The following is a 17,179-nucleotide window of genomic DNA, read 5'->3' on the forward strand; positions in this document are numbered from 1 at the left end:
TAATTTCTCTTTTACTCTGGAATTTGCTGATCATTAGAGTCATTAGAATAGGTCTTGCATCTGTGTTTTTCAGACTTTTTACCTGACTCACATAACCAGATGTACACGTTACATTATGACCTGGTGTAAAGACATGCAAGGAAAATGGTGTTTTACACAATAGTACTTATCGTTACTATAAGGAGCACACTCTACGTTTCTACTTTATAATTTTATTTATTTAAAAAATTTTTGGTTGCAACCCTTTAAACTGACTTTTGTGAGCCGCTAATGGGTTACTGAAGTTATGTCCTTTTTTTAGACCTGGAAAGAGACTTTTCCAGAGGTTGCAGATCCATGTATATATCCACAGGTGACCTGAGGGCTATTGTGTTCTCTTATTCTTTTCTTATATTCACACTGCACCCCTTTGCCCCCATCAAGCAAGTCTGGTGGGCACTGTCATTAGATCTGCCATCCAGGCATCTCTTCCACTGATAGAAAGAAAATTTGGGGGTAAAAAACAAAACAAAGCAAAACTGACCATCACACTGATTACTGCCAGGGAGTAAAGGCTTCCTTTTGTGGCAGCAAACATGCTCTCCAGGTATAGGGCTATTTGTTTTGGGGCTGACCAAATATTCTGAATTTGGCATTATTACGCTGCCTGTATCCTGCAAAACAGGAGACAGGTCAACTACAGTGTTTCTCCAAGACTCTCTTTAAGAATTTCTTCTCAAAACTCCCAGTGACCCATTTCATTTTTCAGTGACTTTCAGTGACTCCCATTGACCTGAATTCAAATCGTGTAACTCAGGGAAGATAGAGCTTTATTAACTGAACTCATTAACAAAAACCCGAATGTAGATGTCCAGCGGCAAATAGAAAATTTCATTGGATAAGGCTGTTTCTGTATTCTACCTCCAATACCTTGAAGCATAAAACATAAAGAAAAAGAAAAAAAATTCACCCACAATCCCATTATCCAGAGATGATCACTGTTTATATCTTTCTGTGGGTCCTTTTTACAGTCTGTTTTCATGCAGTTGTGGTAAGTTTATAAACAAATTGGATCATTTAAGATTTAAAAAGAAACATTTTATTTTGTGGTTAAAAATGTCCCAAATAGCACTTAGTAATGGCTGAATAACATCTATTCCGTTGCATGGACTTTGATTTACCTAACCAATCTACTCATGTAAGTGGCTTGTAGTTTCTTCACTGTTATAAGATGGTTCACTGCTCATCTCTATACATGAAATGCCTTTTTTTTTTTTTTTGGAAATAGTTTCTTGGATAAATTCTCAGAATTGGAATCATAGTGTAGAGGATAGTTGAACCATATTATCCGATTTCCCTAGAAGAGTTTGAGTGCAACAGCTTTTCTATCCCTAGGTGCCTGGGTTTTGGGAGTTTCTCTGTGGTGGAGGTATGAACCCTAGGTTCTCCAGACAAACCAGGGATGTTGTAAGCCACACATAAGGCAGATTCCTGGGTATCCTTAAAATTCCTTTTGCCCTTGACTGGACACGTTGCCATCACCATAGTGGAAGAATGTTATCTGAAGAAAACTGTGGTGTGCAAATACTTATTTTCAGGGGATGGGTGTGGTAGAATTTAAATAATCATTTCAATCTCTATTTTTAGTTTTACTGTTTGGACTGTTATGTTCCCTTTGGCTCATTATAAATAAAATGCTGATGAATTTATTCTTATGTTTTCAGAAACAGAAAATTAGATGTTACGTTCATGGTTGTATGCAGAGTTCCACCAAAATAACGATTTTTTTCCTTTTGTATTTTTATGCATATTTTACAAATAACTTCTTAGTCCTCTCTTTCTAATTTTGACATACTGTATTAAATTGGCACTTCTGCATCTTTGGAAATTTTCATTTCCAACTGGGATTTATTTTACACATTAAATATTTAGTCATGGTGCTGAGATTGGGCAGAAGTTCCTGATATATTTGGCTTTCTTTCCTTGACACAGATTATCCTTCATTCTATGCACAAATACCAACCACGGGTCCATGTCATCCGTAAAGACTGTGGGGATGATCTTTCTCCCATCAAGCCTGTTCCGTCTGGGGAGGGAGTAAAGGCATTCTCCTTTCCAGAAACTGTCTTCACGACTGTCACTGCCTATCAGAATCAGCAGGTACTGTTCTCAGAATTGCTGTCTTTCTAGACTTTTCATTTCAGGTGTCAATAGAAAGCTAGCTATCCTTTTCACTGTATCTAAATGTTATGAAGTGTCAAAAAGCAATTGCCATAGAAGACCTCCAGGATGTGTATGTGTGTATATATAAATAATTTTTTATCCATGAATCCCCAAGTAAGGCTACTTAGAGTGAGAATTTCTTTAGATAAGAATGTGTCTCATGATTAACAATGTAGGTTTGCATTCCATTTTGAGATGTCAAATCATGATGTCATAATTAAGATTAAAGAGCATGTGGGGGCTCCTTGGTAGCTTAGTCAGTTGAGTGTCTGACTCTTAATTTTGGCTCAGCTCATGATCTCAGGGTCATGAGATGGAGCCCTGTGTCAGGCTCAGCACTGGGCATGGAGTCTGCTTGAGATTCTCTCTCTCCCTCTGCCCCTCCCCTGCACTAACTCGCTCTCTCTGTTTTTGTTTTTTTTTTTTTTAAGATTTTTAAAATTTATTTATTCACGAGAGAAACAGAGACAGAGAGAGAGAGGCAGAGACACAGGCAGAGGGAGAAGCAGGCTCCATGCAAGGAGCCTGATGTGGGACTCGATCCCAGGTCTCCAGGATCACGCCCTGGGCTGAAGGTGGTGCTAAACCACTGAGCCACCTGGGCTGCCCTCGCTCTCTCTCTTAAAAAAAAGCATATGTACTGCCTAGGAAATTGGCACATAGAATATGAAACCTGAATTGATCATAGAACATGGGATTTGATAACTCACATTATTTTAAAACTATAACCCATGTATTATAGGAAATATTTCAGAAGCATTTATCTTACGTAGTCATTTTGGTATATACAAAAAAGGCTATTTCTTTCAAGATACATTTTAATTGTGACAGAGGGTGATATATATGCTTATAGCCTGAGAGGTCCTCAGCTGTGGAGTAATCTTTTCATAAAATTAGTAATAATTTCAAAAGTGATATATTTCTTTTCAACATAGGTAAGCATATATATTTCTTTAAGTCTGTGTCTAGTAGGTAGAAAATTGATTCAAGGCAGTTATTTAGTCCATGCGGTTATGGCCAGTTTTCATAAAAAATAGTGATGTAATTGAGACTGATGTGGTCTGTGATAGACTTTTTTTTTTTTAATTTTAGTGATTAGGAGAATTATTTTAGGTCTTCTTTTTACATTTATTTACATTTTAAGGCTTTATAATTTCTCAGTTGTGTTTTTTGTTGTTTTAAAGCTTATAAAGAGATTTGGGTCCTGCCCCTACAACCTCCTTTAGGCCTGGGGGGTGCATCTGCTCTCATCCATGTGAGCTGCCAGTCCCATAGCCGAAGCCATCCTGTCCTCTCACTCACATTGTCATGCTCTTTATAGGCTTTGAGGAAGCACCTTAAGTTAGCCTTTAGAAGGACTGGAGAGAATTAGGAGGAGGTTCTTAAAATATGTTAAGTTTAGAAAATGAATTTTTATTTATTTATTTTTTAGGAAAAACATTATGTATGAGGAGAAGAGAGCAGAGACATTTAGGACCTTTTAAGCAACCCCAGTTTATCTGTCTCTTTTTCTATCTCTCAAACACAAACAAATGAACTATGTCAAATGTGTATTTTCTCCCAGCCTCTGTGATACAATAAACATGATGCAGTGGGCTTTTTGGTACATGTTGACTGATACCAATTGACAAACTTTGACAAATCAATTAATAGGGTAAAAAAATTAGAAGGGACATTGTTGATGACCAAATACAATGATGTTAATTTTTTGCTTCCTGGCTCCTATTTTAAGAACTCATGGAAAATTGGTAAAGCAGCTTAGCTTGGTGGTTAATAGCATGGGGTTCTGAAGCCTAGGGTCCCAGCCTAGTTCTATGGCCAAGTAACCTTAAGATCATAGGAAACTTAGGCCTCTGTTTAAAAGAAAACATAAGATTGGGATAATTACATATAAATTGAGATGAGAATGAAATATATGTATAAAATTCTTAGTAAGCATACATAGTATGCACTCAGTAATAAAAATATTGGCAGTAGTAACATATCTATATTCAGACAAGGCACCATTATGTAAATCTGTACTCTTTTTTGAAATGCTATTTTAAATGAACATGTAAATTATTTAATGTTATTTAAATATTATTTAAATGAACAAATACTTAAGTTATAATGAACTATAAAGAATTCCTTCAATGAATGGCAGACATGCTGAATTTATTAGCATACCCTTATATTATAGCCTTTATAATGTAGTTTTATTCACATGCTAAGACAATATCCTGTGGAGCACATGTATGTCAAGTGTCGTGTAGCTAATTGGAGGATGGCTGAGAACACACACAGGAGAATATAGAGGCATTGCAGATACATTTCAGAGATGCCTTTTCTTGGCCCTAGTGTTAACCAACAGCGTTCATTTGTCCTTAGCCAAAATGGTACCATCAGAAGTGTGTTCATTAACTTTGTAGATTCCACTAAGCCAAAGAGCTTAGAAGACAAAGCATGATGTACTTCTTAGAAAATAGGCTGTAACTTCCTCTGAGCAAGGTGGAGACCTATTAAGAAATAGATGTTATTATTAGTGTCAATTACGCGATGGTAGAAATAAAAAAATATATATATATATATATAATGGAGATGATTAGACCATTTGTAAAAATTCCACCCCCAAATTTCTGTTAAAATTAAAGCATCATTTATTTCTACTTCATGAATAAGATTTAATCTCATTAGAACCTTCCAGTAGTGGTTAGCTCTGGTTAGACATTCACTGTTTGGCTCTGACTAGGTCAGGACTCAGCAGAAAATAGAGGAAAGAATAAAATTTTCAAATGTGAGCCATAAAGATGATTCAAAGAGAGACAAAAATACAGAGGCAGAAAACTTGAAGAAGTATATGTTACCTAATTCTGAAGAACAGAGGGATGCGTAGGAGCTTAACAACATTCAAGTGTATAAATAACTTGACTAAATAGAAGTTGGATATTAGCTGTTACCTGTTACTAAGAGAAACAGGATTAAACCATGTCACAAAGTTAAGATGAAGAGCTTTAGTTCAGGGGGATTGTCAAACAAAGGACAAGTTGTTATCAACACACGATTCAGAATTTCTTTCTCTATGATATTAAAAGCAAAACAGATTTTATTTACAGAGTTTTATTTATTTATTTATTTATTTATTTATTTATTTATTTATTTATTTTTTATTTACAGAGTTTTATTTGCAGGTGGGAATGTCTTTCATAGCAGATGAATGTCTAGGAGATTTCTAAAATTTTCTTCTGGCTTTGCAGCTAAGGGAGTAAAATACTGGAGAAATAGGGGAGAGGAACACAGTCTATTTTGAAATTACTTGTAGTTCTTCCACCATTTCTTTTTTGAATTACCTTACTTGACATTTATAATATTTGATATGATTTTTTTTTTTTTTTGTATTCTGTAGATTACTCGCCTGAAGATAGATAGGAATCCTTTTGCCAAAGGCTTTCGAGACTCTGGGCGTAACAGGTAAGATTTAGTGAAGAACATTCTGGCTCCAATAAACATATTTGACTTTTTGTTGTGAATTTTCCATTATAACAGTTTACTGACATGGCTTTGAAATAATTTTCTGATACGGATTAAAATTTGTCACTACCACTGGGCCTTGGATATAACTTAATTTTGGTTGTAGTGCTATGGCTTGCCAATTCCTAAGGTGAACTTTGATGTGTGATTCTGGCTGAAAAATGCAAGTTCTCAGGGTGCACAGTGCATACCACTTTTGTAGGAACCTTGAGGAAAGCTGCCCCTTCAGGACTCAGGGGTTTCAGTATCTTAAGTTGATAGCCTGCCCTCTGTGCCCTGGGGCTTCAGTATTATAAGTCAATAGCCTCTCTGCATCGCTGTTGGTTTATAATTTGCTTAGTGATGTCATAACAATCTATTGATTCTATCTTTGGTTTATGATAGGATTTCTTGTTTTCTCAGATTTCCAACTAGAATATGAAACTACTCCCCATTGCCAACAGAGCTCATGTTCTTCAGTTTCCAAATTTGTCTTGGCTGTGCTGACAGCCACACACTTGTTTATTTTTTCTGTGTTGTGTTTTATAGTGTTTGTACTAGGAGGGAGAGCAACAATAATGAATTCCACTCTATAACTTTTATCAAGAAGCAGATCACCCTTGTCTGTGTGCCAAGAGTTTCTGAATTTATTGATATGATTCTATTCCAATATAGTTTGGTGCAACATTTTCTAAAATAAGTATTGATAGTAATAGAGAGTAATAATAGACTAACGTGCTCCAGATGCCTCTTCAGGGTAAGGCTTTGACTTAAATGTTTTTAAACCTTTTAAAAAGAAATATTTGAGTAATTTTTATGACTTTACTCCACGAATTATTCTAATATTTCTTGAAAACTTGGTATTCTTGAAAAGTTGGTATAGGCTATGTCTACAGGAAGTCGAAATCCTCAATTGTATTGTTTTAGGGACAGTTTGTGAGTTAAAATTGTAGAGAAAACAATCAGGTGGTAGTCCAGATTTTTAGTTTCTTTCAGCTGATTATTCAGGCAAGGTTGGTGCAGACAGATCTTTTCTCAGAATACACTAAAGTGCTTGCAGAACACACTCATATACAGTGGCATTCTTTAAACACCATGCAACATGAGTACTAAAATGCAGCTGAAATGCATGAAGAGTAGAGTAGACTTTAATTTAGTGCAGGTACATCAACAAAACTAATAATAGGACAATAATTTCCTCTGAAATTCTTCATTCTGTAGGAAGATTTGCAGGTATTCCTATAATACCTGTTGTCTGAGATATCGAAATTACTCTGTCTTTTTAGATGTTTTGTTTTAATGTAAGAACAGCTTTGCTTGGCTTTTGTTATGTTACATTAGCTGTTGGTTAACTTTTCTGTCCAGAGGAGTTTCTTTTTTTAAAAAAATATTTTATTTATTTATTTGAGAGAAAGCAAGTATGGTGAGGGGGTGGGTTGGCATGTGGCTGGAGAAACAGACTCCCCACTAAGCAGGGAGCCCAACCTGGGGCTGGATCCCAGGACCCTGGGATCATGACCTGAGCTGAAGACAGATGCTTAACGAACTGAGCCACCCAGGTGCCCTTCCAGAGGAGTTTCTAAAAGTTGAATATTTTCGTAACTGAGAAGGTCACTAGTGAGGGGTAATAGGAGACTTTGGGGTGACTTCTACATTGATAAATACTCTGGTGGGGTCTTCTTGTGGTTTTGGTAAAGCAGTGCAGTATTTATCCATTTAAGAGTCTTTGATTTTGTTATTTTCCTTAAGCAGTGAATACATTTATTAAAGCTCACTGGAACTCCAGGAAGGCAGCTTGAGGCATATACAGCCAGGAACAGTGTCCAGGCTGTCCTGTAGGATTGACCTAGCAGACACCACACTGCTATCAACACTGGGGGAATCACACTGCTTGTATACTGTCGGTTCATTTTTTAAGCTGTACATTTAAAAATATTTTTAAAGGTGTATTTTTGGATAGATAACAATAGAGAATAAACCTACAAATAGAGGTGAGATGATTAGATGTATATGATAAGTTTCCAGTAAGAATTCTAGAAATGTCAGCATAATGAACAGGCATTTGAATTTGTTCCGTGAAAAAAATCAGTGGGATTGGTGAAAATTAACTACTAAATCTTGGTTTGATATGATGGGGTCAAAATGCTAGGTTCAATATGAATTTTTTCCATCCCTTTATTTTACATGTATATAGGTGTGGCATCTGTGGTGCTGGCTACTATTTCTTCCCTGACTCTAAAACTTTTAAAGTTTTTCATGGTCATACAGAACATAATGAATTATGTTTTTAACTCTTGAAATTTTTAATTTTTTGTTTTGTTCCAAATGTTTAAGCAATATCATAGTACAAGAAAAAGATGTTGAGTCTATACATAGCTTTCTTACTCATTTCTTACTCACTTTTTGTCTCATTAATATTAGTTTTCCTGCCAATAATAGATAGCTCTTCAGTGCTTATTTCACAATGCTAAATATATATAAATCAACATTCTCTTTTTAGAAATCTAATTTTAACATTTCCCATTGATAAATGCAAAAACTCATGTATGGGGAAGATGGAATTTGGTCAGCTTTAAAGACTTCTAACTTACATATTATTTTCCTTAAAAAAGAGTTTAAGTTATATGTAAGACTTGGAGGGTGCCTTGGTATTGAGGGCTTGGGGAAGGAGTGGTATTTTTTTCATATAAATAGAGAAGAAAGTCCATGGAGAAAAGTTCATTATATTTCTTTAATACCCTTGGTCTGTTGTCTTATTGTTATTACTTTTTAATATAAATTTTTGTTTTTATTTTTCCCCATATATGAAATAAACAAATTAAGCAGGACAAGAAATAAACATGGACTTGTGATTTTTTAAAACTTTATAAAACAATTTGCTTTAATTAAAAATTATCCCTTCCTGGTTATTTATGGTTCTACAGCCTATTTTATAGGAATCAGTAGCTTCAGTCCTTAAAAGCTCTCCTGCAAGACATTTGCTACGTGAAAGAGAATTTATGTGCTGAGAATAGTTTCATTCTTCAGTTAGGCCTTAGGTTTGACCCTATAAAATTTTTTACTCAGGAAGGTACAGAAATTTCTTTGCTTTAAATACTTCAGGAAAAACATAACCATTTTACTAAATAAACTTGGCCATTTGATAGCATAAATTAGGATGGTGATAAAATGTGGAAATTGTTCAAAGGCATCTTGTATAAATTATCGCCTTGGCTACACTCCTGCAGGAGGTGCCTTTTATCTTTTCTTTAACTAGATGGGAAAAGTCTCCATTACTGGAGAAAATGAAGGCCTTTTTTAAAAAGTCCAGATTCAGCTAATAAATATTTTATAACTGTTTCCTGCAAAATATCTGAAATCCTTTCTGGAACTTGCAGTGTGAAACAGCAGCCTCAAAAAAAAATATCAATAGCTCCAAGTCAGATCACTTGTAGATACATCATTTTCAGAGCATCTCTTTAAAGCTTAGGGTTACTGGTTTTTGATGATCAATGTCTCCCCAATGGGTCTATGGATTTGTATTTGAAGCATAATAAAGTTTACACTGCTAAAACAAATAATGCAATAATGCTCATCTCCATAGTTAATAAATATCTAAGTCCAGTGAATGCTTATTAATTACCTCTTAGCAAACTCCTCGTCGAGACCACTCCATGACCACTTTGGTATCCTTAATATTTAAAACTATGATTATTAAAACTCATCTGTGTGGCAATAAAAAAGCAGTTTTATACAAAACTGCGTCCTAACATTCTTTAGCATTTTTAAAAGCTTGTTTCTAGAAAGCTATAAAACCTAGCACAGGCTAAATATAGAGTAATCAGATAAATAGTACCCAGCATTCATTAGTTGAGTATTAAATGCAACCTGCAGGCTACATGGGATTTTGGGTCTGACCAAGCTGCCAAACTGCCCCCAAATCAATACTTCAATGTGTATAAAATATTATTGAGTTAGAGTGATCTTGCATTTGGCTTGCAGTCAGCCACAGATATGATGTCTGGTTTTGGAAATCACTTAGGAGCAAACAACTTGAGAGCTAAGAAAGGATGCAGAGCTTTCATGTTCTAATCTTCACTTTGTGGGAAACTGAAGCCCAGGGAGGTTAAAACATTTGCCCAGGGTCACACAGTGAATTTTAATGCGTTACAGCCACAGCCCAGTTCTCCTGACCCCCAGTCCAGTTTTCTTACCATAAAATAGTCCTCTCTCTGTAGAACACTGGTTATATCCAAAGCTAGATTCTGCAGCCCTGGTGGAAGGCATGTGCAGGTCCATGCTGTGCCCTGCTCTCCCCTTTGACAGCCCAATGCTAGCACCTGTATGAGGCTGGGGATGGCTCTTTGAAGTGCTCCTACAGTCCCACAGTAGCATCCCCTGAACTTGTGACTTGAGAGATAAGTCAGGTCCACATGTGGACTCATGTGAGGATGGTTCATGTACGCAAGCCTGTGTTTGGACTCAATACCACCCATCCACATGCACACACACACACATGCACACACACATTGCTGTCTCCTTATGTCACTAAGATGGGGTAGTGACGCTTCATGGAATCATGACAGACATCAACAAATTAATGGAGTCTACACTCTGAACACTCTGAAGAAGTAAATTCAGTGTGGAAAACCTCAGAACAGTAGGGCAAGTTGTGTAAGATGTTTTATCTGCACATATCATGTACTACGAGTATCTAGAGAGTTTTTTTTTAAGATTTTATTTATTTATTCATGACAGACAGAGAGAGAGAGGCAGAGACACAGGCAGAAGGAGAAGCAGGCTCCATGCGGGGAGCCTGACATGGGACTCGATCTCGGGTCTCCAGGATAACGCCCTGGGTTGAAGGCAGCCCTGGGCTTAAGGCGGACGCTAAACCGCTGAGTCACCCAGGCTGCTCCTAGAGTTTTCCCCGTGTTGTGTAGGCGGTATGACTCTGGGGGCAGGAGATTCCTCTAGTCTTAGTTAATAATTCATGATTTGGGGATACAAGGTATCCAGAGGAAGTAGCAAGTTGAGTGCAAGGGATTAAAGACTCACTTTTTAACATTTGCATTAAATACAGATTATTTGTGTGAAATAAAACTGTATCACAAGAGAAGTATGAATATTGTTTGATACTCAGAAAGCAGGCATTTCCTACAAAGGAGCTCTATGTTTCATGAAAATCACAATGATATTAAGATTAACAAATTGCTTAGGGCTTTGGTAGTTGAAGGAAGACTGATGAGGTCTTAAGAATGGGCTAGTTGAGTGAAGTGCCTCATTTCCAGAACTTAATTCTCTAATACAAGGAGAGGATTCTGAATCACTCACAGTAGGAGACATATACATTGATATATGCATTCAGAGTGGTTACCTTTGTTTTCAAATATATATATATGTCATGTAAGTAGTTTACAACCCACTTACCCGTCTCTTTAAGTATCCATTCATTAAGTGTGTGTAGGAGCCTGAAAAGAATGTTTGATTCTAATACTAGTTCCATATATTATACTGGCCTTTGAGATCACCTTTCTGTATTCCTCCTGCATGTTGGGCTGAGAAGTCAGTGCTGCCTCCTACCCCCCTGGACTTCCTATTGTTGGAGGGAGAGCCTATTATGGCTGTACTGGGTATGATGGATTGTGCCCCCCAGATAGAAGTTGGTATTCTTTGGATGAGTGTTCTTCTAAAGCTGGCTACCAAGGCACCGAATAATGGCAGACATGGCTCTTTGGGAAAAAGTGGCTTCACTGGGTTAAGCTTTTGTGGCAAAGCCTTCCTCATCAGAGGGAGAAGTTATGTTACAGGGGTGCAGGGTGGACTCTGAATCACAGCAGAGAGCCTTGGACTCCCATCAGCTAGGATGGACCTTTTCAATTGAGCTCCTTAGTGCAGAGGGACAGTTTTTTATTCTCCCAGGTCAGCTTAGTTTTCTGAGAATGTTAACAGGATATCTTGGGTGGTTTCCATTGTCCTCTGCTCCTAGTGACAGAATGGTAGCCCATCACTGAAGCATTTCTTTTTTTCCTATGCCGAGCTCCTAGCCCTACCAATGTGGGGGGACACTGTCAACACCAGTGATGTGTTCTGAGCTGCTTATTACTGGCGGAAGCTCCAACTGCTCCTAACTAGGCTTCTTTTGTCCACCTCCATCCCAATCCTTCTATTTAGAATGGGTTTGGAAGCCCTTGTGGAGTCATATGCATTCTGGAGACCTTCACTACGGACTCTCACCTTTGAAGATATCCCTGGGATTCCCAAGCAAGGTAAAACAAAGAGCCTCCTGTGTCACATATATAGCCAGTTCTTGACTGGAAGCTCAGGCACTGAAATATCCACCTGTCATCATTTGCCTCCACAGTGGCAACCTCATCACCAATATCCTCATTACAGGATCCATCTCTTTTCTGTGGGGAATGGGGATGGGAACCAGAAAAATGGCTCTTATGGTTGTAGGTTAAGTCTTGGATGTTTTAGGCTATTTATATATTTCATGACCTTTATCTCACCCTTAAGTGTCATGTTAAAATTAGAGTTGGGCTGTGGGCTCTTGTGCCGGGTCTACCTCACAGGGAATTACCGGTGCAGGTGCCAGTTCACCCTTTCTTGCCAGCTTCGTTCTTCACTTCCTTCAGCATAATTGTCTTAGGACTGTCAGCATGCTCCGACACTCAGGCTTTGTCTACCCAATCCTGCCCAGCACCCCACTGACAATCAACATGCTGGGTTTTAGATAATTATCATCGACTGGATTGGGCTTTGAGATGATTTTGAGAAGCTATATAAAACACTGTTGCTGGAGCTGTGAAGGCTTTACAACCCATCCGGCCTGTTGTAATTCTCCCTCTAAGTTTCATCAAGTTTGCAGACATCAATCTGCCAGTGAACCCAGAGAAGGGCAGATGGCCACAACCTCCGTTATTGATTGGACGCAGGGTCAACCACCTGCTCTGTTTCACAGGACTGTTTATTTGGTGGGCCTCTGCTCTTGTGTTAGCATGGGATTCACCCACCTGTTTTCTGGTTGGAAATGAGATTGTTGAAGTTCTAGACTACTGCCTTCTTGTAATAGCCCTACGTGGTACAGCCATTGGATGCAGAGAAGCTTCTAGTGAGAAGCTACAGATATGTTTGAGACAGGGTGTATCCTATGACCAATTTGCTTCCTTCTATTGACCCAGAACAAGGTCTGCTGAAGGAGTAAGAATATGGGAAGAAGAGAGGTTATGGCTGTAATTTTGGAACAAGATAGAGTAAGATGAAATTTATAAAGTTGCCAGGAAAGTCAGTGTTTGTGATATCTATTAGAGAAAATCAGAAAACTTTGGGAAAGGTAATGGAAGGAGAAAATGTGAAAATTCTATGTGGTAGTGTCCTGCTATCTTCTGCAATAAAAAAGATTATTGCCTGGGGAGATCATTTGCTTTAGAAATATTGAGAAGATCTGTGTCTAAAATATTTCAGTCTGAATTCAGGTAAATTATAATTCCTTGAGAGCCAAGACCATCTCCTTTTCACCATTCAGTGTGGGCTTCCTGGTGACAAGCATTGTCTAGCTCCTGTTCACAAAATTGAAAGGAAAACATGGCAGTGCAGTCCTTGCCCTTTACATTTCAACTTCTTTTGTAGGAAATACAAGTTCTTCCACACTGCTCCAAGGCTCTGGGAATGGCGTTCCTGCCACCCACCCTCATCTTTTGTCTGGCTCCCCTTGTTCTTCTCCTGCCTTCCATCTGGGGCCCAACACCAGCCAGCTGTGTAGCCTGGCCCCGGCCGACTACTCCGCCTGTGCCCGCTCGGGCCTCACCCTCAACCGATACAGCACCTCCTTGGCTGAAACCTACAACAGGCTCACCAACCAGACTGGCGAGACCTTCGCAGCGCCCAGGACTCCTTCCTATGTGGGCGTGAGCAGCAGCACCTCGGTGAACATGTCCATGGGTGGCACTGATGGAGACACTTTCAGCTGCCCACAGACCAGCTTGTCCATGCAAATTTCGGGGATGTCTCCCCAGCTTCAATACATCATGCCTTCACCCTCCAGCAACGCCTTTGCTGCTAACCAGACCCATCAGGGCTCCTATAACACTTTCAGGTTACACAGCCCCTGTGCTTTGTATGGATATAATTTCTCTACATCCCCCAAACTGGCTGCCAGTCCTGAGAAAATTGTTTCTTCCCAAGGAAGTTTCTTGGGGTCCTCACCGAGTGGGACCATGACCGATCGGCAGATGTTGCCCCCTGTGGAAGGAGTGCACCTGCTTAGCAGTGGGGGTCAGCAGAGTTTCTTTGACTCTAGGACCCTAGGAAGCTTAACTCTGTCATCATCTCAAGTGTCTGCACATATGGTCTGATGCATCCTTGAAGTTAAACCATATGCAAATTGGTCTAATGTATTTTTTTCTTCATTTTCCTTTTCTTTTTTCTGAAAGCAATATGAAAAGAAAGTATCAGTAGCTTGTAAGATTTACATATAATAGGACATGAAGGCTCACTGAGTGTTTTGACTTTCTCATGGTGAGATTGTAATTATCTATGGTATATATGTATACTGTATATAGCATGTGGAGTTTTGCAGCCTGCAAAACCACATCCTCCCTCTTTTTTTTCTCCCTATTTCATCTAGTTGCACAGGGTATTGGCATAAGTAGTATGTTTAGCCAAAATTCTCAGACTCTTTTAAAAACCAAACAGCAAACTTAAAACTTGGCAGTGATACTAACCAGACCAAGACTTATAACTTAATTTATCAGAAAAATGCTCTACACAGTTTCATACTTGAGTGTTGATAACAAACAGTAACCAGCACACAGAGTCTTGTGATTTCTGTTATTCTTGGGCACAGTGTGAGAACCTCAAATGCAAAAGCCAGTTGAGGTCTAAGTATTAGTTCCGAGGCATTTGTAATCATGAAGGATTAGCTTTTGGGTTCTTGTTGGTCTTGTTTGTCACAGATACTAGATGATTTAGTTCTGTAAAAATCCACAACCTATGATAATTATTTACTTAAGTAAGGTGGACGAGAGGCTTGTACTTTCTTTTCACTTCCCATTGGGTATGTATGAGGTATTTATTCATCTGCAGAGAATATATTTCCAGTATTTTGGATCTTTTGCTCATTTTATTTAGTTTTAAGTAGACCGTTAAAGAATGTTCTATAAACATTTTTAAATTCCAATTTTCACCAGGAAAGGAATATATGATATGAGTGGAATGCCAAAAAGAAAATAAATCCACCTCAAATTCTTTGATTCCAGTGAGATATGTCTATCTTTTTAAATCAAGAGGAACAATATTGTCAGCTGTCCCTTAGGTTTTTATAGTGTGGTTTTTCATTGAGGATATTTTTTCCATCTTGCTTTGCGACTCTTGACCCGTGGTCTATAAGTAAGGAAAAAGGCCTTTAAGCTACTTATTTATGTCTTGTAACTCCTACAAATTGAAACCTCCCCCCTCCTTAACCTTGTTTCTCTGTCTGAGTCTTTCCCGAAACAAATAGATTCTAGGCCTTTATGGTATTAAATAACGCTGTAAGGAATTTCAGGGGGTTATCTCCAGCAATCTGTCTTTTGGGGGTTGTAGTGCAAAGGCCAGAGTCCATTACCATAAAGACCCTCTTAGAGGATGAAGGAGGAAGATACTAATTATGATAAAGGATCTATAAAACTTTTAACCTCAACAGCATTTTCAGCCTCCAAACTGAAAAAAAGAAAATAGGATTAATTTTTTAAAAACTCCTAAAATAACGTATACTTGGTTTAAGATTTCAAAACAAATAACTTTGATAGCATATTATGAGATGAGTAGGAAAGGCTAAGAATGCATGATGAGGAGCATTACCAAATGTCTGTTAAGAAACTAAAATAACATGTCTGTTCATTGACTTAATACCTTTCATATATTTGTCAACCTACAGCAGTGAGATTTCCTTTAAGTGCTAAAAAGAGTTGCTTTAACTCATCCCTACTTTAGATAGGGAAAGGGTATACCTCCCGATTTACTTCTTGACTTTAAAACAGCACGGCTGTTAGATATGTAGACACATAACTGTTTGAAAAATATTTGCACAGGATGTGACTCTGTTTATGGATATTGATAACTTCCATCATGGATTTTGTAACAGTTCATCAAATTAGTATTGATTTTTAAATTGAAGATTAGCACGAAGGGACACAAAATCTTTCTGGTAGGTAGATACGTAGAAGATGTTTGTGTATGGTATTAATAGCTTGACAAAGATTTGGGAAAATCCTCATGAGTACATCCCAGCCTTAGTGCTTAGTACAGTTCAAAAAGTTTTCTGTCTTGAGAAAACATGGAAAGTAATGATCTAAACTCATATGTATTAATAGGGAGAGCATTTTCCTTTTTGCTGTTGGTGATTTGAAATTACATAATAATATGAGTAGAATTTTTTATTAATTTTTTTTTTGATTTAGCAATATTGTACAAATTGCTGTTTCCTTTAGGTTTTACTGTAAATATTAATCATCATGTCACTTCAAAGACTAGCCTTTTATCGTTATATTAAATGATATACGTGCATTGATAATTATAATTATATATCTGTATTTTATTAAAAAGTGCTTAAGAAATTATATATTAAAGTGTGTTGCTAAACCCTTTTATGACTTTGGAGGGTAGTCATTTAAAGTGTCTATAAATGTTGTTCCAAGAATAAGTGCACATATGAACACCCAGAACACAAATTTTGTAGCTTTCAAGTACAAGGCATGGAGAAATGGGTCTGGCATTCATTTTTCATGTGCTAAATATAATTTCTTGGTGCCCTGACCATGTCATTGAAGGTGAAGCCCTGACAAATGTTGAACACATGAAAATTCAAATGTAAGAAGAGGAGGACATGGTGGTATGTTTTGTTTCTGGTCCAGGGGAGAAGGGCAACGATACAAGAATGAGCTGCTTTTACCACTGACCAGTGATGACAGATCACTTCTAGACCTCTTGACTGGAAAACATTCCAAGGGACATTGTGATGAGGTGAGGTTGGTGCTATCACAGCCAGTCACATTTTGAAAATTAACACTTGCTTCTATACAAGCTCCTTCCCAGAGGTCAACAACTTTTCACAAGCAGGGCACCCACTTGCTGACCCCTGATTTCTGGAATGTAGAGGGTCAGGAGACTTTCATGGCCTCCAGAAGAGACTGGACCACACTGTTGCTGATAGAGCAAAGGATCACACTCACTCTTCCCATTAACTAGTGAAATTCTGAGCAAAAGAAACCTCACCTTTAAAATGTGAATTCCTCTCAAGACATTGCTCTCTAGGTTTAAACCTATCAACAACTCACACCTTAGTATGGATTAGATAAACAGAAGCTTCTGAGACAGCCAGAAGTTTGATTAGAAGAAAAGAGTAATTTTTGGCATAGGGAAATTCTGGGAAGATTTGGATGGGGAAGAGGATGTACAAAGAGAGGAATCTCTGAGCAAACCTGGTGTAAAGCCATTAAAAATAATCATTTCATGAGCTTCTTTCAGGAGT

The 17,179-nt window shown here is 37.8% G+C and overlaps 1 protein-coding gene across 1 annotated transcript in view; it reads left to right on the plus strand.

Moving 5' to 3' along the window:
* The window catches only part of TBX18 (T-box transcription factor 18), a 28,573-nt gene extending 12,278 nt beyond the window's left edge, over window positions 1-16,295 (plus strand). The window contains exons 5-8 of the mRNA XM_077903180.1: window positions 1,972-2,139; window positions 5,585-5,649; window positions 11,842-11,936; window positions 13,300-16,295. Of these exons, the coding sequence (XP_077759306.1) occupies window positions 1,972-2,139; window positions 5,585-5,649; window positions 11,842-11,936; window positions 13,300-14,024 (1,053 nt within the window). The 3' untranslated portion in view covers window positions 14,025-16,295. The remainder of the gene's footprint in view (window positions 1-1,971; window positions 2,140-5,584; window positions 5,650-11,841; window positions 11,937-13,299) is intronic.
* The last annotated feature ends 884 nt before the right edge of the window (window positions 16,296-17,179 follow it).

This window comes from Canis aureus, chromosome 7, assembly GCF_053574225.1.
Source record: "Canis aureus isolate CA01 chromosome 7, VMU_Caureus_v.1.0, whole genome shotgun sequence".
NCBI lineage: Eukaryota > Metazoa > Chordata > Mammalia > Carnivora > Canidae > Canis > Canis aureus.